Raw genomic sequence first — 19,119 nt, 5'->3', positions numbered from 1 at the left:
GACAGGAACAACTCCGTGTACTTGCCCTGGATGTCCCTTGGTTCCTGAAGTGACAACACTGGAGAGCCAGAAGTCGCCCAACAGGTGGCACGCAGATGGGCCACAGACCACAGGGGCTCCTTGCTGGCGCGCAGGCGACTTCACGCCCCAGGAGCTACTCCGGCTCGAGAGCGGCTCCCAGAGCTGGGCCCTGAGAGGGGGGCCAGGCGCGCCCCGTTCACGTCGCCTCCACGCCCACCTCCTCCCAGCTAACCGTCCCCTCCCCTTGCCAAAGCTCGGACTCTTGGGGTTGCCCGTATTGTTGGTCGCGTCTGTCACTTTGTGGGCCGGGTGACATGAATGGATGAGCTGGACACACCTTCCAGCTTTCTTAAAAAAAAAAAAAAAAAAAATCCGGTCCGGATCTGCATAGAAAGCGGGAGGGACGCCCCCCTGCGCCCCTGGAGCCTTCACCGAGGGCCAGGAACACGCTCTGCTTCCCCCTCCCACACTCACTCCTCCCATCCTTTAAAGAAACGCCCGATCCAAATAAATAATACCGTCCCCAGTCTACCGCGTCCTCGGTGGCCTCTCCTCCTTCCCCGGGGTGCGCGAGCTAGAGGCGGGCGTGCGACCGGCCCGCGGGCGCCACCATGCTCCCCAGCGCCCTGGCGGCGCACGCCGGCGCGTACTGGGACGTGGTGGCCTCCTCCGCGCTCTTCAACTTCCCCGCAGCGCCCGGCTTTGGCAACCTGGGCAAGAGTTTCCTGATTGAGAACTTGCTGCGGGCTGGGGGCGCCCCGCCGCCGGGGCTGCAGCCGCCCCCGCCCCACGGCCCGGCGGCCGCTCTAGCCACGGCCACGGCCACGGCCGGCGCGCAGGTCCGGCCCCTGCCCGCCAGCCCCGTGCCCCTGAAGCTGTGCCCGGCCGCCGAGCCGGTCAGCCCCGGCGGGGCGCCCTACGGCACGCGGTGGGCTTTCCAAGTGCTCAGCCCCTCGGCGGACGGCGCCAGGCTGCCGGGCCGGGCCCCGGGGGACAGAGACGGCACCTTCCACCCTTCGGCCCCAGGTGAGTGCCGCGCCCGGGGTCCTGGGATCTGGGCGCGCCGGCCCGGCGCCAAGCGGGGAGGGCGCTGCGACCCAGTGCGGGGCGCAGGGATCCGCTCTGGCCCGGAACGTGCCTAGAACATCCCCCTTAGCCACTTTGGGGGGAAGGAGAGTCACCACCGCTAGCTGTGATTCCCCCCTCCCTCCGCATCCCATGCCACCAGCTTCCACTGCGTCCTCTTCTTTCTACAACTTGTCAGGCTCCCTGGATTTGCAGGCCTTTGGGAGAAACCCTGAAGGCACCGGCGTTAGCCCTAGTTTCATGGGATTTCCCAAGTTGGGCGTTTTTGGCCGCCTCTCCTTCCCCGGGGGCTGCGAAGCCGCTTGCTGGGAAGTTCCTGGATGGGAGAGCTTCGCGTGCTCCGCTTTGGGGGCATTTGCCACTTAAATGGTTGCGACGGTCGGGGCCTTCAAGAGCCTTAGCCACGATGTTTGGAAGGAGAGTTGGGCCAAGTTTGGCTTTGGCTCACTAAAGCGCAAGGAAGGCAGGTCGTCTTTTTCTTCGTGCGGAGTCGATTCAGCGAATTGGCACCTGGAGTAGGAAGTTCACCGATAAATGGAATTTTGCCAGAAGAAGGGCATTTTGGGTTTGTTTTAATTCCCGCACGAAACCTAAGTGGTGTGAGTGGGAAGAAGATGGACAGTTTAGTCCAATATGAGCTAAAGCGTATGGAGGGGCTGCCGGAATTGGCAGTATAAAAGGGGAAAGCCTTTTAGAGACTCAGAAGCTGAGATCCAGTTGGATTAAATTTTTTTGGTCTCTGTCCTTGGACGATCTTAAGTCATTCTTTTAATCCCGATGGGTTTGTCCAGAATGACTAATAGATGCTTTTTCAGCAGATTGCATTGTCCCAGTAAACTGCCGGATCAAATGTATCGCTAATGGCTTTATAGACTTTAACATGTTTAGAACCTGCCCTGGTCTTCCAATTTGAAATGGTTGCTAACGGAATGGAACATATAGAATTACATGAGCACCGGTCTCATTCACATCGTGTAAAAACCTAAGTTCTAGGAGGCCTTTTTGCACTCTGGGAGAGGAACAAGTACAGTTAAGGCAAAGTTTATAAGCTTTGGAAATTTGGGCCACTCTGTTCTTTTTGAAGTGGTAGGAAAATTAGAAGCATATAAAGCATGTTCAGGTAGACAAAGTCAGTAAATGTCTCATAAAAAGGACATTTTCAAGAAAATGTAGTGATTGCATAACTTTTGGTGGTTTGGCATTATGTTCATAAAAGTGATTTTCCAAGGACCCTTATATTGCTCCTGATCATGATTTGCTACTCAGCAATGGAAAATTACTTAATTTTAACCTTTGTAGATTTTACAGATTAAATTTAAATAGACCAAATACTAATCAAATGCAGGTATGTCAATAACTCTGAAAAATAATTTTATATACCTTTTTGTTTCATTCAAAATATTGCAATTTATTGGGAAAAGGGTTTCCTAGCTACATTCTTTTAATTTTCAAGAACATATTCACTCTTGTATGCTTTTTAAAGTGTCAAAATGCAAAAATAATTTTTGGAATAATTACGAGTATAAGAATTTATATTTTCCTTTGAAGTATTCTAATGTAGTTTAAGCATACCTTTTTTCTAATATTTTATCTAATCCTCATTGAAGATTTTATGTTCTCTTAGTTAATTTTCATTTGGACAAGTACGCTTTTATTTCAAAAAATTATTCTTGTAAAAAGTGCATTTAATTTTTGAAACTAGAAAAAATATCCCAAGAAGAAAATTAAAGCCCTGCAAATGTGTGCCCACAAATATATTGCTTAAAAGGAGCATTTGTGTTCATTTATTTTCATAATTTGACAAAGGATGTAGTTTTTTGAACATTGCCCAGTTTTATTTAAATGACAGATCCTTGCTTTATCAAATATTATAGGAATTATTTTATACTGTGTGGAATTATGGAGTCCAAATGAGCACCGACAATGTTACTTTTCACTTGAAAATTAGATGAGGATGAAAGTGATTATGTTCTATGGAGAGTAGAGAGCACATAGAAAAGCTACTGTTTTCAGAAAGAACAGTCTTTCTGCAAAGGCAGCGAACAACCAGTTATGATCTATTAGACACTAACTTGGGAGTGGATTGCAAAATGTGATTTTTAATCATTTCAGCCTATTGACTACTCATTTTTTTCTCAGCCTTAATTTGTGGAGTGCACCCATATGAATATTGAATAAGAAAACCACAGAATTCTTTTTAAATGCATTGGTGAAATGCAACACTGTTTACCTAGGGGATTCATTTCTGCTTCATTATTTTTGTTACCCACTATTAATTATACTATTAATTATAGATTTCATTCATTCAGCAAATACTGTCTTCCATGTGTCAGGCTCCGTTCTAGGCCGTTGGGATAATCAGTGAACAAAACAGGTACCTGTCTGCCCGTGGAGCTTATATTCCATGTTCTTACTGCTTTATGGTTCACCAAGCATTTTTTAAAGATTGTTAGCTGCTTTAATCCTCACAAGAAGCCAATTATTTTTCTACAATGATTACTTCACTTCCTAGTATTGTTTTGGTTTGAAGTATCAATTTAAACATCTGTGAACATGGGGGAAAAAAGAAATTGCCCTAATCTTCACATTCCCTAGATTAGTCTTTCACTGAACATGGGAAACTAATGAGGGATAAAGAGATAAGCAATTACATGTATCACAATAATAAATCAGTTGTGATTTGGTATCTGAGCCTATAAAAGAAATGGGTTTAGGTTAAACAGTAATGCTGATTTATTTACAGTTATGGACAAAGGTGTAACTGTCAATGCCTTGTCCCTAAAAATTTGCAAGTCTGAGTATTTAGTGCAAGAAAAGGAACACTCGATAGCTATATGTTGCCAAGTTGTTCATATAGAGTAGTTTAAAAACTTTACTTTAAAAATCAAAGGACAGTCCTCAGGGGCTGAGAAGGGTGTATTTAGTACACTAGTAGGTAGTAAGAAGGCTCACCTCCAGGGGTTGGATCTGGGGCGGGGGGGGGTGGGGGGGTGGGGGGGGGGGGAGAAGGTTTGAATCTGTTATAGCTCATTAGTGGACACCAGGAGGGTTTGCAAGTAAATCCTAATCAGCAGAGACCCTTCCCCAGAAATTTATTCATGTTATTATTTGGTGAATCTTGTGCTAGATGAAAATATTCATCTTTTTGTGTATAAAAGACAGTCTTGAAATGTTAAAAGCTGAAAGATTTAAATTTATGTTGGTTATGCCACCAGTTATCTTCAAAAGGGAACAAATGGCCTTGCTTTTTAATAACATTGGTTATTTTAAGCATTTTAGAAAATGTTTGACATAAAGATAATTCATTGAATATAATTTATTCTTTATTAAATCTACTCCTTATGTGGTATATAAAAGAATTAAAACACAAATGTTTATTCTGGATAGGTGAACTGAACGGTTCTTTTATTTTTTCCCCCAAGCAACTTTGTTAAGTAAATTGTACTGTATAGTACAGAAATGGAGCCAGGTGCCTAGTATTTTTTTCTGGCACCATAAGGATTGTTTCTTACCATTAGTACTTAATGTGCACTCTAGTTTTTTTGTCCAGCCCCCACTCTCAATTACTATTTATGTATTAATCCTTGATTTTGTCTTAAACCTATGTTTTGTACTCCAATTGGTAGTTTTTCCACTTTCATTGAGATACACCGAAAGTGTGAAATAAAATGGCTTTGCTTACATTTTAGGCACTTGGGGGAGGGAGAACATGGACTTGTGCTCCAGGTGGGGATTCCAGTTCAAAGGAAGACTTATGATCTGATTATTTTAAGCCAGAGTATGTCACTTATTTTTTGTTAACACTGTTCCATAGATTTGTTTTGACAAATTAAAATCATAGCATCTTGAATGTTGATAATGCTGACCCAGGACAAAGAGAATGAGGAACCCAAATAATGATGGAACCCGTTCGGGTGGTTCCTTGCTCAGGTTATCATCCCAACCATTTTTTGTTGTTGGAATTTGTGGATAATATCGAACCATTACTTACTACATCTGAATATTCTTGTAATCTGATTAACAGATATTTGGAGTTATAGTAACATGTTAATCGTTTCTACATGGATCATGAAGTCAACTCCTTCAGGTTCAAGCAGGTGTTCTCGCAGTGAAGAGAATCAAGAGGGCTATCTATAGTCCCTTTATTTCTGGTACTGATTGAGTAAGCCACAACCCTTACAGAATAGTGTCTGAGCTGAAACTACAACAGGGTAATTTATGAGCATTTAATTTGCCTCTGACTTTCCCAACCCCTAACCCCGTGGTCGGCAAACGTGGCTCACAAGCCACATGCGGCTCTTTGGCCCTTTGAGTGTGGCCACGAAGTTTCGATCACACTGTACGTGCGCACCCGCACGTGGTATTTTGTGGAAGAGCCACACTCAAGGGGCCACAGTTTGCCGACCACTGCCCTAACCTATGCTTCTCTACTTCACCTGAACAGCAAGGGATCTCAGTTTGTTAACATATGTTGAAGCTTTTGAGGTTTAATAATGAAACAGGAGTGAATCCAGAAGAATGGTTTCAATGCCTAGAAAATTGCATATGGAATTATGCAGAAATAAACTTAGGATTCAGAGAGTTCAAGGTGACGTGCAGGAGGCCAAAGGGTGCCGTATGTTGTGGGCAGTTTAAAAGGCTATGTCAACAATGATTTTATCTACATTTGTTTGCTATAAATGTAGCTCAGATGTTGGAAGCAGAGCTGTCTATTGGACTCTGTTAAATTCCTCTATGAGCATGTCACCTCCTTCCTGTTCTTGTTCCCAAGAAAAAGTTCTCTTTTTTGCTCCAATAAGACATTTTATGGTTAGGTTTGCTGCTGAACAATGATAGAAATGGTAGCAACTTGAAAGTAAGAGGGTAACATAGATGTGTTCATATAATACTTTGAGATTCTTTGCTATGAAAGTTTTAATAGAAGTGGAGGTTATCTTTAAAATATATAAACAAATGTGTCCTTATGTTAGGGTGAGAAGGCTGTAAATGTTCATTAACTCCCCACTCAACCTACTTTCCACCACCTGTTTCTGTTGTTGATATTGTCCATAATTTTGGAATCCTTCTTATTTTTTCTTTTGAGGGGACTTGATTTGTAGCTCTTAATACAGTGTTTGTCCACTTAATCTTGGATTAACAAAGACTCTCAAAATGTTTTCTTAACTAACAGACTAACAGTGATTTTTTTTTTTTTTTGGTAGTGAATGTACACAATTTTAAAATCAGTAAATAATATCAAGTTTTTTTTAATATACACCTGGAGTTTGTCAGGAATAAAAAGGCAACTTGTAAAAGAAACAATATTATTTTTATCTAGGACTACTTGTTAGCATCCCTATTTAAGACTTCATTAGATCATGCTTCTATTTTATACTCTCTCAGTGAAAAAATTGGATTTTTGCCTTCATGTATAATATGCTTACCAGACCCTTGTATATTTTATTTCAAAATATTTTATTTTACTATCTGTAATGTTTTCACTTTTAATGAAATCTCTCTCTTTCATTCTTTATAGCCTCCAGTCAATACTTGATTTGGCAATGCTGAGTGGTTCATCACTTTACTGATTTTATATTTAATAGCATTATTCATTTTGTCAACCAGCTATTAGTTGGGAATATATCAGGGGCACATTTTTTTTGTGTGTGAGTTATGTGAACAGTAAAATTACGGCATTAAAATTCTCTCTGAAGTCAAAGATCAAAAAGCTTCTATAAGTTTTTAGACTTTTGTTTCAGAAACAAAGCATCCATGAAAAGGAAACAAAAAAATATTCAAATCTTTTTCTGTATGTTGCTGAATATTGAATTGCCTTCTTGTTTATAAATATTCTAAAGATGAACTATATGTTTCACTTTTCTTTGACATGTTCAGGCACGGTGCAATAGCAAAATTAATTCTATTAAAGCTGGTTCTTTAAAACTTTAAATCTTTTTTTTTTAAAATATATTTTATTGATTTTTTACAGAGAGGAAGGGAGAGAGATAGAGAGTTAGAAACATGGATGAGAGAGAAACATCGATCAGCTGCCTCCTGCACATCCCCCACTGGGAATGTGCCCGCAACCCAGGTACATGCCCTTGACCGGAATCGAACCTGGGACCCTTCAGTCCACAGGCCGACGCTCTATCCACCGAGCCAAACCGGTTTTGGCAAAACTTTAAATCTTGGACACTTTTCTTTTAATCCTCATCTAAGGATATGCTTCCACTGATTGTGAGAGAAAGAGGAAGGGAGAAGGAGAGAGAGAAAAGAAACATATCAATTGGTTGCCTCCATACATGCCCTGACCAGGGATTGAACCCAAAACCAGGGTATGTGCCCTGACTGGGAATCAAACCTGTGACCCTTTGGTGCACAGGACAATGCTCCAACCAACTGAGCCATACCAGTCAGGGCTAATCTCTGACACTTTAGATACAGATATGTGAAGGAGCTAGTAAGCTATTCTTTGATAGGACTTATGTACATTGAAAGAGAATAAAGATCATGACGTCTGGTAAGATTTTTAATAGACTAACCTCAAGCTGGATTGAGTTTAGGTGTGTTGAACCAATTCTACAGTTACTGGTATATTGGGTGTGAAGCCAAAAGACAGTCTAATTCTTCAAAGCAGGAACAATAACTCCTATTTGCCTATATATTTTCTATAGGTGTTTTTGCACTACACATTGATCGTTGCAACAAACACTGTCTGGCCTGCAGAGCCTAATGTATTTGCTATCTGACCCTTTATGGTAAAAGTTTGCCAGTACTTTCTCCAAAGCATAAATGGCAAATTTCAATATACTATATATTTTCTTCTTTTTTAAAAACATTGTGCAAGTATACTTTTTACTACATGGAGGTGGAATAATGCATTTGTGTTTTTTAAAATATATTTTTATTGATTTCGGAGAGGAAGGAAGAGGGAGAGAGAGAAACATCCATGATGAGAGAGAATCATGGATCAGTTGCCTACTGCAAGTCCCCCACTGGGGATCGAGCCCATAACCTGGGCATGTGGCCTTGACCGGAATCAAACCTGGGACCTTTCAGTTCATAGGCCGACGCTCTATCCACGGAGCCAAACCAGCTAGGGCTACTATACTATATTTTCTAAAACGGTTTTAGCAGCACTTCTTTAATTTTATAGCCTAGATTCACATCTAAGGTCTTTATATTACTGATTATGCGATCCGAAGCAATTCATGTAATCTCCTTGAACCTCTGCTTCTTCATTTCAAAATGAGAACCGATGTTAGGGTCAACATTTGACTTTCAAATACACATAGCAAAAGCCCATATGTAACATGCAGGGGAAGATGTGGAAGACTCCTTTCCATCATTTCACCATAAGTAAAAACATTGGTAAAGGGGTATTGGTGTGTAAGAAACCATCTCCAAACTTAGAAGTTTAAAGGAACAATTTATCATTTTCTCTCTCATTTTGGTGGGTTGTGCTCAACTGGATGGTTCTCCCTTTGATTCTCATTGCAGTTTAGTGTAAGCTGGGGCTGCAGCCATCTGAAGGTTCAACTGGCTGGATGTCTGAGATGGCTACTCACATGGCTGACAGAGTTCCTGGCTGTTGACTGGGTGCTCACCTGGAGCTGTTGCAACACCCATACTTGGACTTGTGAAGTGTTTTGAGCTTCTTATAGCATGGCACCTGGATTCTAAAAGGGAGATTTATAAAAGCACATTGCAAGAAACCCAGGCTGTAACTCAGTGCTTCTTATGACTGAGCCTTAGAAGTTGAATGTCACTTCTTGTATATCCCTTGGTCAAGCAAGGCAGCAAGACCACCTCGAATATAAGAGAATGGGAAATAGGCCCCACCTCTCAGTGGGAGGAGTGCCAAATGATTAGTGGCCCTTTAAAACCTGCTACAGGGTGAAATCAGGATAACTACTTTTAAACATAATTCCTGCTGGGACTGGCATAGCTGGGAGCTCAAGGAGTCTTCATTAAGGCGTTTAGAGTTTTGAGAGCAACAGATGCTATTCCGTTATGGTATTCTCTTCTGTGACATCTTATAATAAAAAGACCAAAGGATTTTCTCAAATTTAGTTCATTTAAAAAATATGTTTTTATTGATCTTTAGAGAGAGAGGAAGTGAGAGGGATAGGGAGATAGAAACATCGATGGGAGAGAAACATCAGCAATAGACTGCCTCCTGCACTCCCCCTACTGGGAATCAAGCCCTCAACCCCAACATGTGCCCTGACCAGGAATTGAACCAGTGACATCTTGGTTCATGGGTCATGCTCAACCACTGAGCCACACCAGCCTGGATAGCTCATTTTTTCAAGAGGTGTCATGGAGATTCCTTGAAGGGAGAGCAGCAGAGGTAGTGATCATCTTGGATTACTGCAATGAGCTAGGGCTCCACAGGTGGAGGAGAAGCCAAACCCAACCCACCTGTTGGTGTTGTAAGGATATAGGAGAAGATGGTAGTGGGTGTGTCGTTGCCTGTTGCTACAGCAAATTGTTAGGGCAGTGGGATCCTCCCATATAGTTCCTCCTTATTCCACCACATCCCATTCACTACTGCCAGGTGAAATTGTCTAAAATACAGCTTTCATCATATTACCAAGCCACTCACAAAAACTTAACCATCCCCATCTAACTATCAGATCAAATAAAAATATTCAATCTGCTCTTTAAGACCTTAATTCCAACATCTGCATTTAGCTGCTCCAACCATATTGCTTAATATTCACGCCTTTGAAGTCTCCTTAACCTGCCCCATGTGACACCACCATCCTTGCCCTCTTTCCTCTTGTCCATGCCACCTTTCCTTCCTGGAATGCATTCTTTTTTTCTTTTGCTATTCTAAATACCTTCCAAGTCAAGGTCCAGATTAAGATGTCTTTCCTGCTTAAAGCCTTCTTTGACAAAGCCTTCCGAAAAATATTCTTTAAAAAAAAAACCCCAAAACAAAGAACTTGCTGCTGTATTTCAGTGGAAGTCTGGACCATGCTGCTTTTTTTTTTTTTTTTAAATATGTTCTCTCTCTCTTTTTTTAAGAGTTGATCTCATATTACATAATAAAGAGTAAAGGCAAATTTTTTCCTGTGTTCTTTCCAGTGGTCTCATCCTGGCTATCCATTATAATCACTTGTGCAGCTTTTGAAAAAATGCTGTGCTAGGGGTCCACTCCTGGCCAGCTTGATTTAATCCAATTGGTCTGGGGTGTGGGCATCTGTGTCTCTGGAAAGTACTCCAGATAATTCCAATGTGTGTTAGGGTCGAAAACCACTGGTTAGGAAAGCACACTGTATGAATTTCACTCCTTGGGGAATGCCTCATAGTTGACAAAACAATATTCAATTTGGAGTATGGAGAAATGTAAATGTTATTTATTTGACCGGTGGATTTAAAATCTGCAAGTGAAAGAACATTAAACAATATAAATTCTTTCAGGGAGGGAAACTATCCTTCATCTTTTTAGTCCCAACACACAGTGAATTATGTGGCACTTGATAGATTTGCAATAAATATTATTTGCACGAATTAAAAGTCCAAATCAAACAAGTAGACACTGTATGTGATTTAACTTCGCATGACCTTTGTTTTTCTATTTCTGAAATACTCGAGGGGAAAAAATGCTGATTTCTGTTGTTTTCTGATAAGCCGAAAGGTCAAAGATGAATTTAATTAACTTGCTTTCCCTTGTGATTAAAGGCAAGTTTGCATGTTGATCACATAAATGAATTATTTACAGCTTGTGTGATAAAATAAATAACACATCATTGGATAAGTGATATTTCTTAGGTCTTACTACTCAAGACAGATGGTTGCCATTCATCAGTCTCAATTTTGGATTCATTTTACTCCAGATAGTTTGTTCAATTGTGTATTATTTTTTAGGTCAGAAGTTTAGATTTTTTACTCCTAGTGCCCATATACCCAGTACTTGAAGGAGATCATTAAAACCATCCTTTTGAAATTATTTAATTCCCTATTCCTTCCCAGAGGTATTTTTTTAAAAAAATATATTTTATTGATTTTTCACAGAGAGGAAGGGAGAGGGACAGAGAGCTAGAAACATCGATGAGAGAGAAACATCGATCAGCTGCCTCCTGCACATCTCCTACTGGGGATGTGCCCGCAACCCAGGTACATGCCCTTGACCGGAATCGAACCTGGGACCTTTGAGTCCGCAGGCCGACGCTCTATGTACTGAGCCAAACCGGTTTCGGCTCAGAGGTATTTTTGACCCTTTGGTTGCCTTAGACATCTCAGGAATTTTGCTCATTTTTCCTCATCCTTTTTAAAATGTCTGCCCAAATGGCGTAGCATTGCAGTGGGCTCCTGAAATTTATTTAAAGGTTTTATTAGTGGTCTTTAGTATTTTTTCTTTGCAATGTCAGCTCAAGTCAGTACCACGGTTTGCTTTGACAATAAATGGCACCCCCATTTAGATACCTGTTGTTCCTCTTCATCAGAAAAGAAGAATGAAAATTACAAAAACAATTTATTGCTTTCTAGTCAACTGAATTTTGAAAATAATTTCTCTGTAGCTAGGATTGTAACCCGTCTTAGCTGTGGGATACTTAGATCACAGAACCATCTAGTTGGTTAAATTAAAAAACAAACAGGCCAGTTTATCATTAAGTTGGCTCTAAGTTCCAATCTTAATTAAACATTCAAAATCATTGCTAGAGATATGGATTCTTTGTCTTCAGAAAAGTCAGAACATCTGATTAAGAAGTGAAAAGTTCATGAAGTTTTCTGTGAATAAGAGATTTAGTCACTTGGCTTTAGACAATTTAGTTCCAAAATTTTTAAGTCACTTGTCTGTAAGTAACAGTTTCCTACAGTTAGATTTGTTGGCAGTATCCTGAAAGTGTGGAGCATCCTGAAGTGTTGTACTAAGAGAACCTAATACCATGCTGTAGAACCCGACAGTGCACATCGTTTCCACAGGAAAAGGCAGGTGTTTTTCTCTTATGGCAAGCTTGGGAGATGTGTCCATTTTCTGGGCTCCAGCTCTTATTGAGTAACTGGCAGTCTCTGTGTATGAAATCGTTACCCCTCGTGGCTAATAGCTAAATATTATGCTAAAATATGGATGTTTCTATTGTACTTAAAAAATTTTGCCGAGAACAGTCAGCATTACATTCCAGATGCAGGTCCATGTGAGGTTGAATATTAATGAATACATGAGATAGAATGTGTTAAATTCATAGCCAGTTCAGTGCCTAGTGAATGGTAGGTACTTCTTAAATATTATCATAAATATTGTTCAGTAAGCCTATGATGAATTTTCCTAACATGATAAATGATACAGTGACTGCATCTAGAATGCATTGATGGGCTTCGAAGTGCATATCATCCAGGATGAAATTGCCTTGTTTTCTGCCCTTTTCAGAGCATCTTCAAAGCAGTTCCTCATGGCTTACAAAAGTTTTAACACATCTGTCAACTTGTCACTTGGTTTTTATCACACTGAGTTTCCTTTTTTTGCTCATTGCTTTAAAAAATATGTGGCTTGCGACTATTTTAAATTATAATATATATTTTCCAATGCGTTGCTTTGCTTTAAATGGTTATTTCCTAACACCATTCAACAGGGCCTGCAATGACATGCTCGGCTGGATTGGCAATGTCAAAGTAGGAGCATGTAAAAAAATGGAGCACTTAATTGGAATTTCACAGTGATTTCTGAATAAACCAGCTTAAACAAGGTGTATTTATGTATAGAAACCAGGAATTGACTAATCTCCTGTGTAAATATATGTGTTAAAGAGGTGATTTAAAATGGTGAAGAAATTCTACACAATAGGACTTTAAGCCTGGTCACTTCACAGGTGGTTCTTAAGCCACTAGAGTTGTCACTGTAGATAGCATGTCATGCTGATTACAGCTTAACTAGTACTTTACAAAGAGGGTAATACCGCAATATAACAAACTGCTCAATTACAACTTTATTCCTGGCTAAATTTAACACTAAGAAATAGATCTTAGAATCTCATTGATCACACATGAATTTAATTGATCATTTGTCTAAAATGAACCATTCATTTTTTTTACCGTTTATTTTTTCATTTTTAGGGCTCTAGGGTTAGCCTGAGAAAGGTGTTGGCTAGAATAGTAAAATTAGTAATTTGTACATATCCCACATCATTATTTCAATGGTATCAGTAGTACTTTATATCGAGCAAAAATATTTTTATATATTTCTAGCTGTCATGACAAATGTTAATTTTATATATATATATAAGTGCAACATTACTGAGTCTTTTTCTTTCATCTCAGTTTTTAAAATGGCAAATAACACAATAGCCATAACTTAATTATCTATAGAATGTTTACTTTGGAGATAGAATAACTTAGCTAACAGATGAAATAACTTAGCTAACAGAAATGCTTGGGAATAAACACGATGAGGCAAGTTTTATGCACAGAATATATTTCCATTTTTCTAAGTACTTCATATATTCATAGAAATAATGGAAAAAGTAACTGCCTAAATAATGTCATGCTCTTGTAATATAATTTAAGATGTTAAATTTAAATAAAATGACATCATTACTATGATGGTGTTATAATCAATATTAGAACAACTTTATTTGTTTTGTTTTGTTGTGTTTTTTTGTTTTGTTAATTCTCACATGAAGACATTTTTTTCATTCTTTTTTAGAGGTAGTTGGAGGGAAAGAGGGAGGGAGGGAGGAGGAGAAGAGAGAGAAAAAACCATTGATGTGAGAGAGACACACTAACTGGTTGCCTCTTGCACGTGACCCCGACTGGGGACGGGGAACGGACCAGCAACCCAGGTACGTGCCCTTAACTGGGAATTGAACCTGAGACCCTGTGGTGTGCAGACACTCTAACCACTGAGTACACTGGCCAGGGCCGAACAACTTTTGATAATAATGAAATTTAAAGATGCTTTCTGGTGTGGCTCAGTAAGCATGTCCTCAAGTGAGGATTACAAATTTTTTTTTAAAAGTTTTATTGAACTTTTTGCACATGCAAAATAGGTACTTTTCTTAGCTGCCATATTTTCAAATATGCATTAAGACATTTTCTCATTTGAAAATCCAGATATTCAAAAATAAAATATTAATATTGACTGATTTCCATTATATTATTAAAAAAACCTGAATTTGTGATTAAGTTGCAAGTTGAAGGCATTAAGGAACCTGAGACTAAAATTCTTACTGGGAAAGAGACTTATTTTGATACTAGTGGCCAGGAAGTTAATTAGAAGAAATAATTTAATATCGCTATTCGCCCTTTCTCTCTAATAGAAGTGTCAACCAAATTCATGATCGACAATGACAGATAAAAACATATGCGTGCGATTGGTGACAGAGAGAACTTTATATGTATCACGCATGCGCAAGTCAACTTAGCCTTTTATATTTATATATAGAATAAACTTGCTTAATTAGACCTGCTTTCTGATTTAGCTGAACTTTTTCCAGCCCAGTGAAGCACCCCAACTTCTCTTTCAGGTAATTGTCAGCAACACAGCAGTAAATATCAACACTAAGCAGATTATTATTGTAGATCATGCAGGGATAAACAAAGGGTAAAATATGTAACTGCAGCAGTGTTTGACTATATCCTGCACAGTGAGAAAGCCTGAAGTCATTTTCAAGGGGCACCATGTCTTACTTCTTTTCAGTCGGGTCAAGTTTCTAACCTTTCAAAAATCTCCATTTTCCAGCTAATGAAAAGAAAATAGGATTCTACGGGGTCTCCTATCTACCTACTCCAGGACTTCTGTGAGGATCAAATGAGATGAGGCACGAGAAAATGCTTCACAGACATTTGGTTAAACTGTGAAATGTTTGCACCTGGCTATAAAGCAAGTCGTAGTCCTGGGCTGAAGAAACTCCAAGGAGGCTAGTTGTGAGGGAGAGGAAGCTATATGATGTCATTACCCGGCACCCACAGCAACAGTTTCTGGACTGGGCTGGGCTGTGGGCTGCATTTTGCACCATGGGATCTTGACAGTGTTGGCTGCGATTTGGTGGGCTGTTGCTTTGTTGGTGCCAGGTCCACGGGGCTGTTTCTCTATAAATGGCCAGTGTGTGTCATGGCAGCTCCTGCATTGAGCGTCTGCCCCCTGGTTGTCAGTGCACATCATAGTGACTGGTTGGATGGTCGGACACTTAGCATATTAGCCTTTTATATATATAGATATCCTTCAAAGGCATTGGTGAAAATAAACACATACTCATTAATTGATTAAAATACAAGTCTGAAATTACTGTGTTCTTAAAAGAAGGTATGCATTTGTATCAAAATAATTTTTACTATAATTGAGAAAAGAGGTGCCTGTGGAGAGCAGCTGCAGTGTTTGGACAGGTTCAAGCCTTGGACTAATAAGAGGGCACGGTCCTCTCGTGGCAAAGTCATGTGCAGGTCCCAGCTCGGAGGACAAAGCCCTCCCGCACAATTATAGCCAAAGGCTATAGTTGTAAGCTTGACCTTATGGTCCAAACCTGTGGTTCCAGGTGGCTGAGTGATGTGGGCTGTGGGAGGTGCAGCAAATGCTGCCAAAACAAAGGTTGATAGAGTTCTCAGGTGCATGTAATTAAGTAGATTCGAAACTCAGGAGAACATTGGAAACATCTTGACCACACCCTTGCTTTGCCTCTTGGGATCTGACTATAAAATAAAGACTCAGCTTACAGGCTGGGGCACTGTCTCTCCATCTGAGAACATTTCCAGTGTCCCAGCTGGCCCCAACTGTATTCTTTTGTCTGTCTTCTTTAATCCTTCACTGCCCCTCCTCAGGTTCACCACTGGCCGTGCTGGATGCGGTTCAGGTGCCATTGGGTATGAAGGGAGAGTAATAAAAACATTTATTTTGAAGTCATGTGTTAGATTTCAAGGTCATCTGTTATAGAAGATACTGTATTTCAGGTAGTGTCAGGGGAACAGGGATGGGCTCAATTCCTGATCCTCTTTTTTTAAGGCCCCAACATACCAGTGTCCATGTCCATTGGTTATGCTAATATGCATGCATACAAGTCCTTTGGTTGATCTGTTACATCCCCTCCCTCACCCTCCCCTGCCTTCTCTCTGAGGTTTGACAGTCCATTCAGTGCTTCTCTGTCTCTGGATCCGTGTTTGTTCATCATTCTATGTTGTTCATCATATTCCACAAACGAGTGAGATCATGTGATATTTATCTTTCTCCAACTGGCTTATTTCGCTTAACATAATGCTCTCCAGGTCCATCCATCCTGTTGAAAATAGTAAGAGAGTTCTTTCTATTTTACAACAGCATAGTATTCCATTGTGTAGATGTACCACAGTTTTTTAATCCACTCATCTGCTGATGGGCACTTAGGCTATTTCCAAATCTTAGCTCTTGTAAATTGTGCTGCTAGGAACATAGGGGTGCATCTGATCCTCATTCTTTATGTAAGACGATAGGAAGTTTCCAATTTCTTAGATTTGCAGATCATTTATTCAGTTAATGAAAATGTATTGACTCTTTAGAGTGTGCCAGGTATTCTGCTGGGTGTGCCCTAGTAAAAGGAAATTTCCCACCTTCAGGAAATCCCATCCATATTTACATTTATATTTAAGGTACTTAACCAAAATCTGGCATATAGTAAGTGCTCAGCAAAAAAGAGCTATTAATGTTCTATGACATCCTCTATAGGTATTTTTCATCTACTGAGAAACAGAATTTAAAATTTCTTTATTTACAAGGATAATGACAACTAGCCCATGTATATATATTGAATATATTAGGAACAGCACAGTTTAATAAAATGAGCAGAACAGAATTATATGGCAACTCCCTATACTATAAACATGAATGCTTTCAAGTTAACTAGATTTCTCTTGTGATAAAATGTTATTATTCTTCTCAAACACTTTTAAACACAAAAAAGTGATCAGAAAAAACCCCCACTTTTGTTGTAGAATTGCTCAGATTCTGTAATTTATTATTTATAAATTAACTACTATAAAGTTTGGAATCAAACTACATATTTCATAGAACCTTCTGAAAGTAGGTTAAAGTAGTATAATCTCTTTTAGAAATTAAACTCAGCATTCAGATGTTTCTTGGCAAGTATTATATCTAGAGCTGTACTATTCAATATGATAGCCGCTAGCCAGATGAGCCTACTTAAACCTAACATGATTGAGTGAAGAATTCCCAGGCATGCTAGCTACATTTCCAGTGCTCAGTAGCCCTCTGTGGCAAGTGCATATTGGACAGTGATGCTATAGGACATTTCCATCACCACAGATAGTTCTCTTGGATAGTGTTGCTCTAGGATCATTTAAGTAAGGGAATATTTGCTGCCTGATATATACTACTTACAATTAGGACTACATGGAGATAAACTGTTACATTTGGTTTTGATCATTCCAGTCTTTTCACCACATCTTCCAAATCTTGATTAAATTATTTGGCAAGGACTTTGACAGATAAGGGCTACTTTAAATTCAGTAAAAGTAATAACTAAGTAAAGGCTTGGGAAATGAAGGGCTTTTACTCAGTGACTTTTGGGAAACTGGGATTTTGAATATTGTCTGAAAGAAGTGGCTAATGAGTGATATCAATGCTTTCTCTGCAGCGCCTTCCAAGCCTTTTTTCCTGACTGCCCCGCCATTCTACTCAGCCTGCTGCGGTGGGTCCTGTCGGCGCCCCGCATCCCCCACTGTTTTTCCAAGTAAGTTTTTATGCCTCATCAGCAATGCCTCAGTTATTCTGTAAACCCAAGCAGCAGGATTTAATGTGCTCTGGAAAACCAATTGGTAATGCAATGGCAAGGAGCTAATTCCTCACTAAAAATCACAGCGATCCTATTCAGGAGGCTCCCAGAGATTTATCAAACCTCAGCACACTGAGCAATTGTGAGCAGTTTCTAATGGCATTGAAACCCAGGGCCGACACCAAGGAAAGGGACTTGTTTTCCATTGGATATAAAAGATCTCAGAGGAACCACTTTGGCTCATTCTGAAACGTGTAGCAATACCCATTTAAAGAGGAAAAAAAGGAAGGCTAAGAAATTGTGCTGTGCAAGTTTTCCATTCAGCTTAAAATGTGACTCAGAAAGCCACTAGGTGTCCATAGAAAATAATTTAAAATCGTTAAGATTGTAAAAAGAAAGAAATTCCTCCTCTTCGTGATCTTGAAGAAAGCCAACCAGCCTCATAGGACATATTTGCAAGAGAACTTGTCCTCAAACATTACAAAATTTCAATCAATTTCAGGGGTGGAGCGAGAATGACAGCTTCCAAAAACTTAAAGAGTGTGCACACACACGCAAAGGAAAAATGGCTCCCTGAAAGTCAGTCGAGTTCACCTTGGTCTTAGATTTCTAAACTCGATAGGAATCTGGAGGCAGAGAATTCGAGTTTATGATAAAGAAGTCCAGGGGAGGAGTGCGTTTATTGCAGCTGTCCAAGGTGAACATTTATGCAGGTTCACCCTCCGTCGGGTGAAAAGTGAAATAAGAGTTGAGTCTGGCCAAAGTCAGAGCTCCATGATGGTTGAATTCCGATCCCTGCCGCCTCTCTGCGTGTGTTTTATGAATGTTTCAGCGGAGCCGTGGCTCAACAGAATGATTCCTGACAAGTGAGGCAGCAAATGCTGGCCGTTTAATGAGCTGCAAGCTTCTGAGCAGCTCTTTAGGGGGCCGACACTTTCCCACAGAGCACTTTACAGGGCTGGGACCCAGCCACAATGGGCGACAGGCCCGTGACCAATCGTCACTTTCACTTGACTCATCCACACGCGACCTCACCACGATTTTTCACTGTGCGGATGAACTTTAGGAGCCATTTCACACGGAAAAGGCTTGGGCAGGGGTCAGTTGCCCTTTTGTATGGTCATAAAGCCAGGCTCTGTGTGCCAGTCTTTTCTCCTGTCTCACATTCCAAGTGAATTTCTGGACACCATTTAAGGCACTTGACTGAAAAAATAAAGCAGTGAATGAAACTGACTTTTATAGACTCATTCTAGCTCATCTTCCCATATAACCCTGTCCACCTGAAAGGGGATTTAGTGGATGAGCTGAGTGCATGCAGGACTTGCTG

The 19,119-nt window shown here is 40.3% G+C and overlaps 1 protein-coding gene across 1 annotated transcript in view; it reads left to right on the top strand.

Moving 5' to 3' along the window:
- The first annotated feature begins 632 nt into the window (after positions 1-632).
- The window catches only part of DBX2 (developing brain homeobox 2), a 43,623-nt gene continuing 25,136 nt past the window's right edge, over positions 633-19,119 (top strand). The window contains exons 1-2 of the mRNA XM_059682639.1: positions 633-1,047; positions 17,655-17,750. Of these exons, the coding sequence (XP_059538622.1) occupies positions 633-1,047; positions 17,655-17,750 (511 nt within the window). The remainder of the gene's footprint in view (positions 1,048-17,654; positions 17,751-19,119) is intronic.

The sequence above is a fragment of the Myotis daubentonii genome, chromosome 2, assembly GCF_963259705.1.
Source record: "Myotis daubentonii chromosome 2, mMyoDau2.1, whole genome shotgun sequence".
NCBI classification, from domain to species: Eukaryota; Metazoa; Chordata; class Mammalia; order Chiroptera; family Vespertilionidae; genus Myotis; species Myotis daubentonii.
The sequence above is the reverse complement of the archived record's forward strand: the minus strand, read 5'-3'. Positions and strand labels throughout refer to the sequence as shown.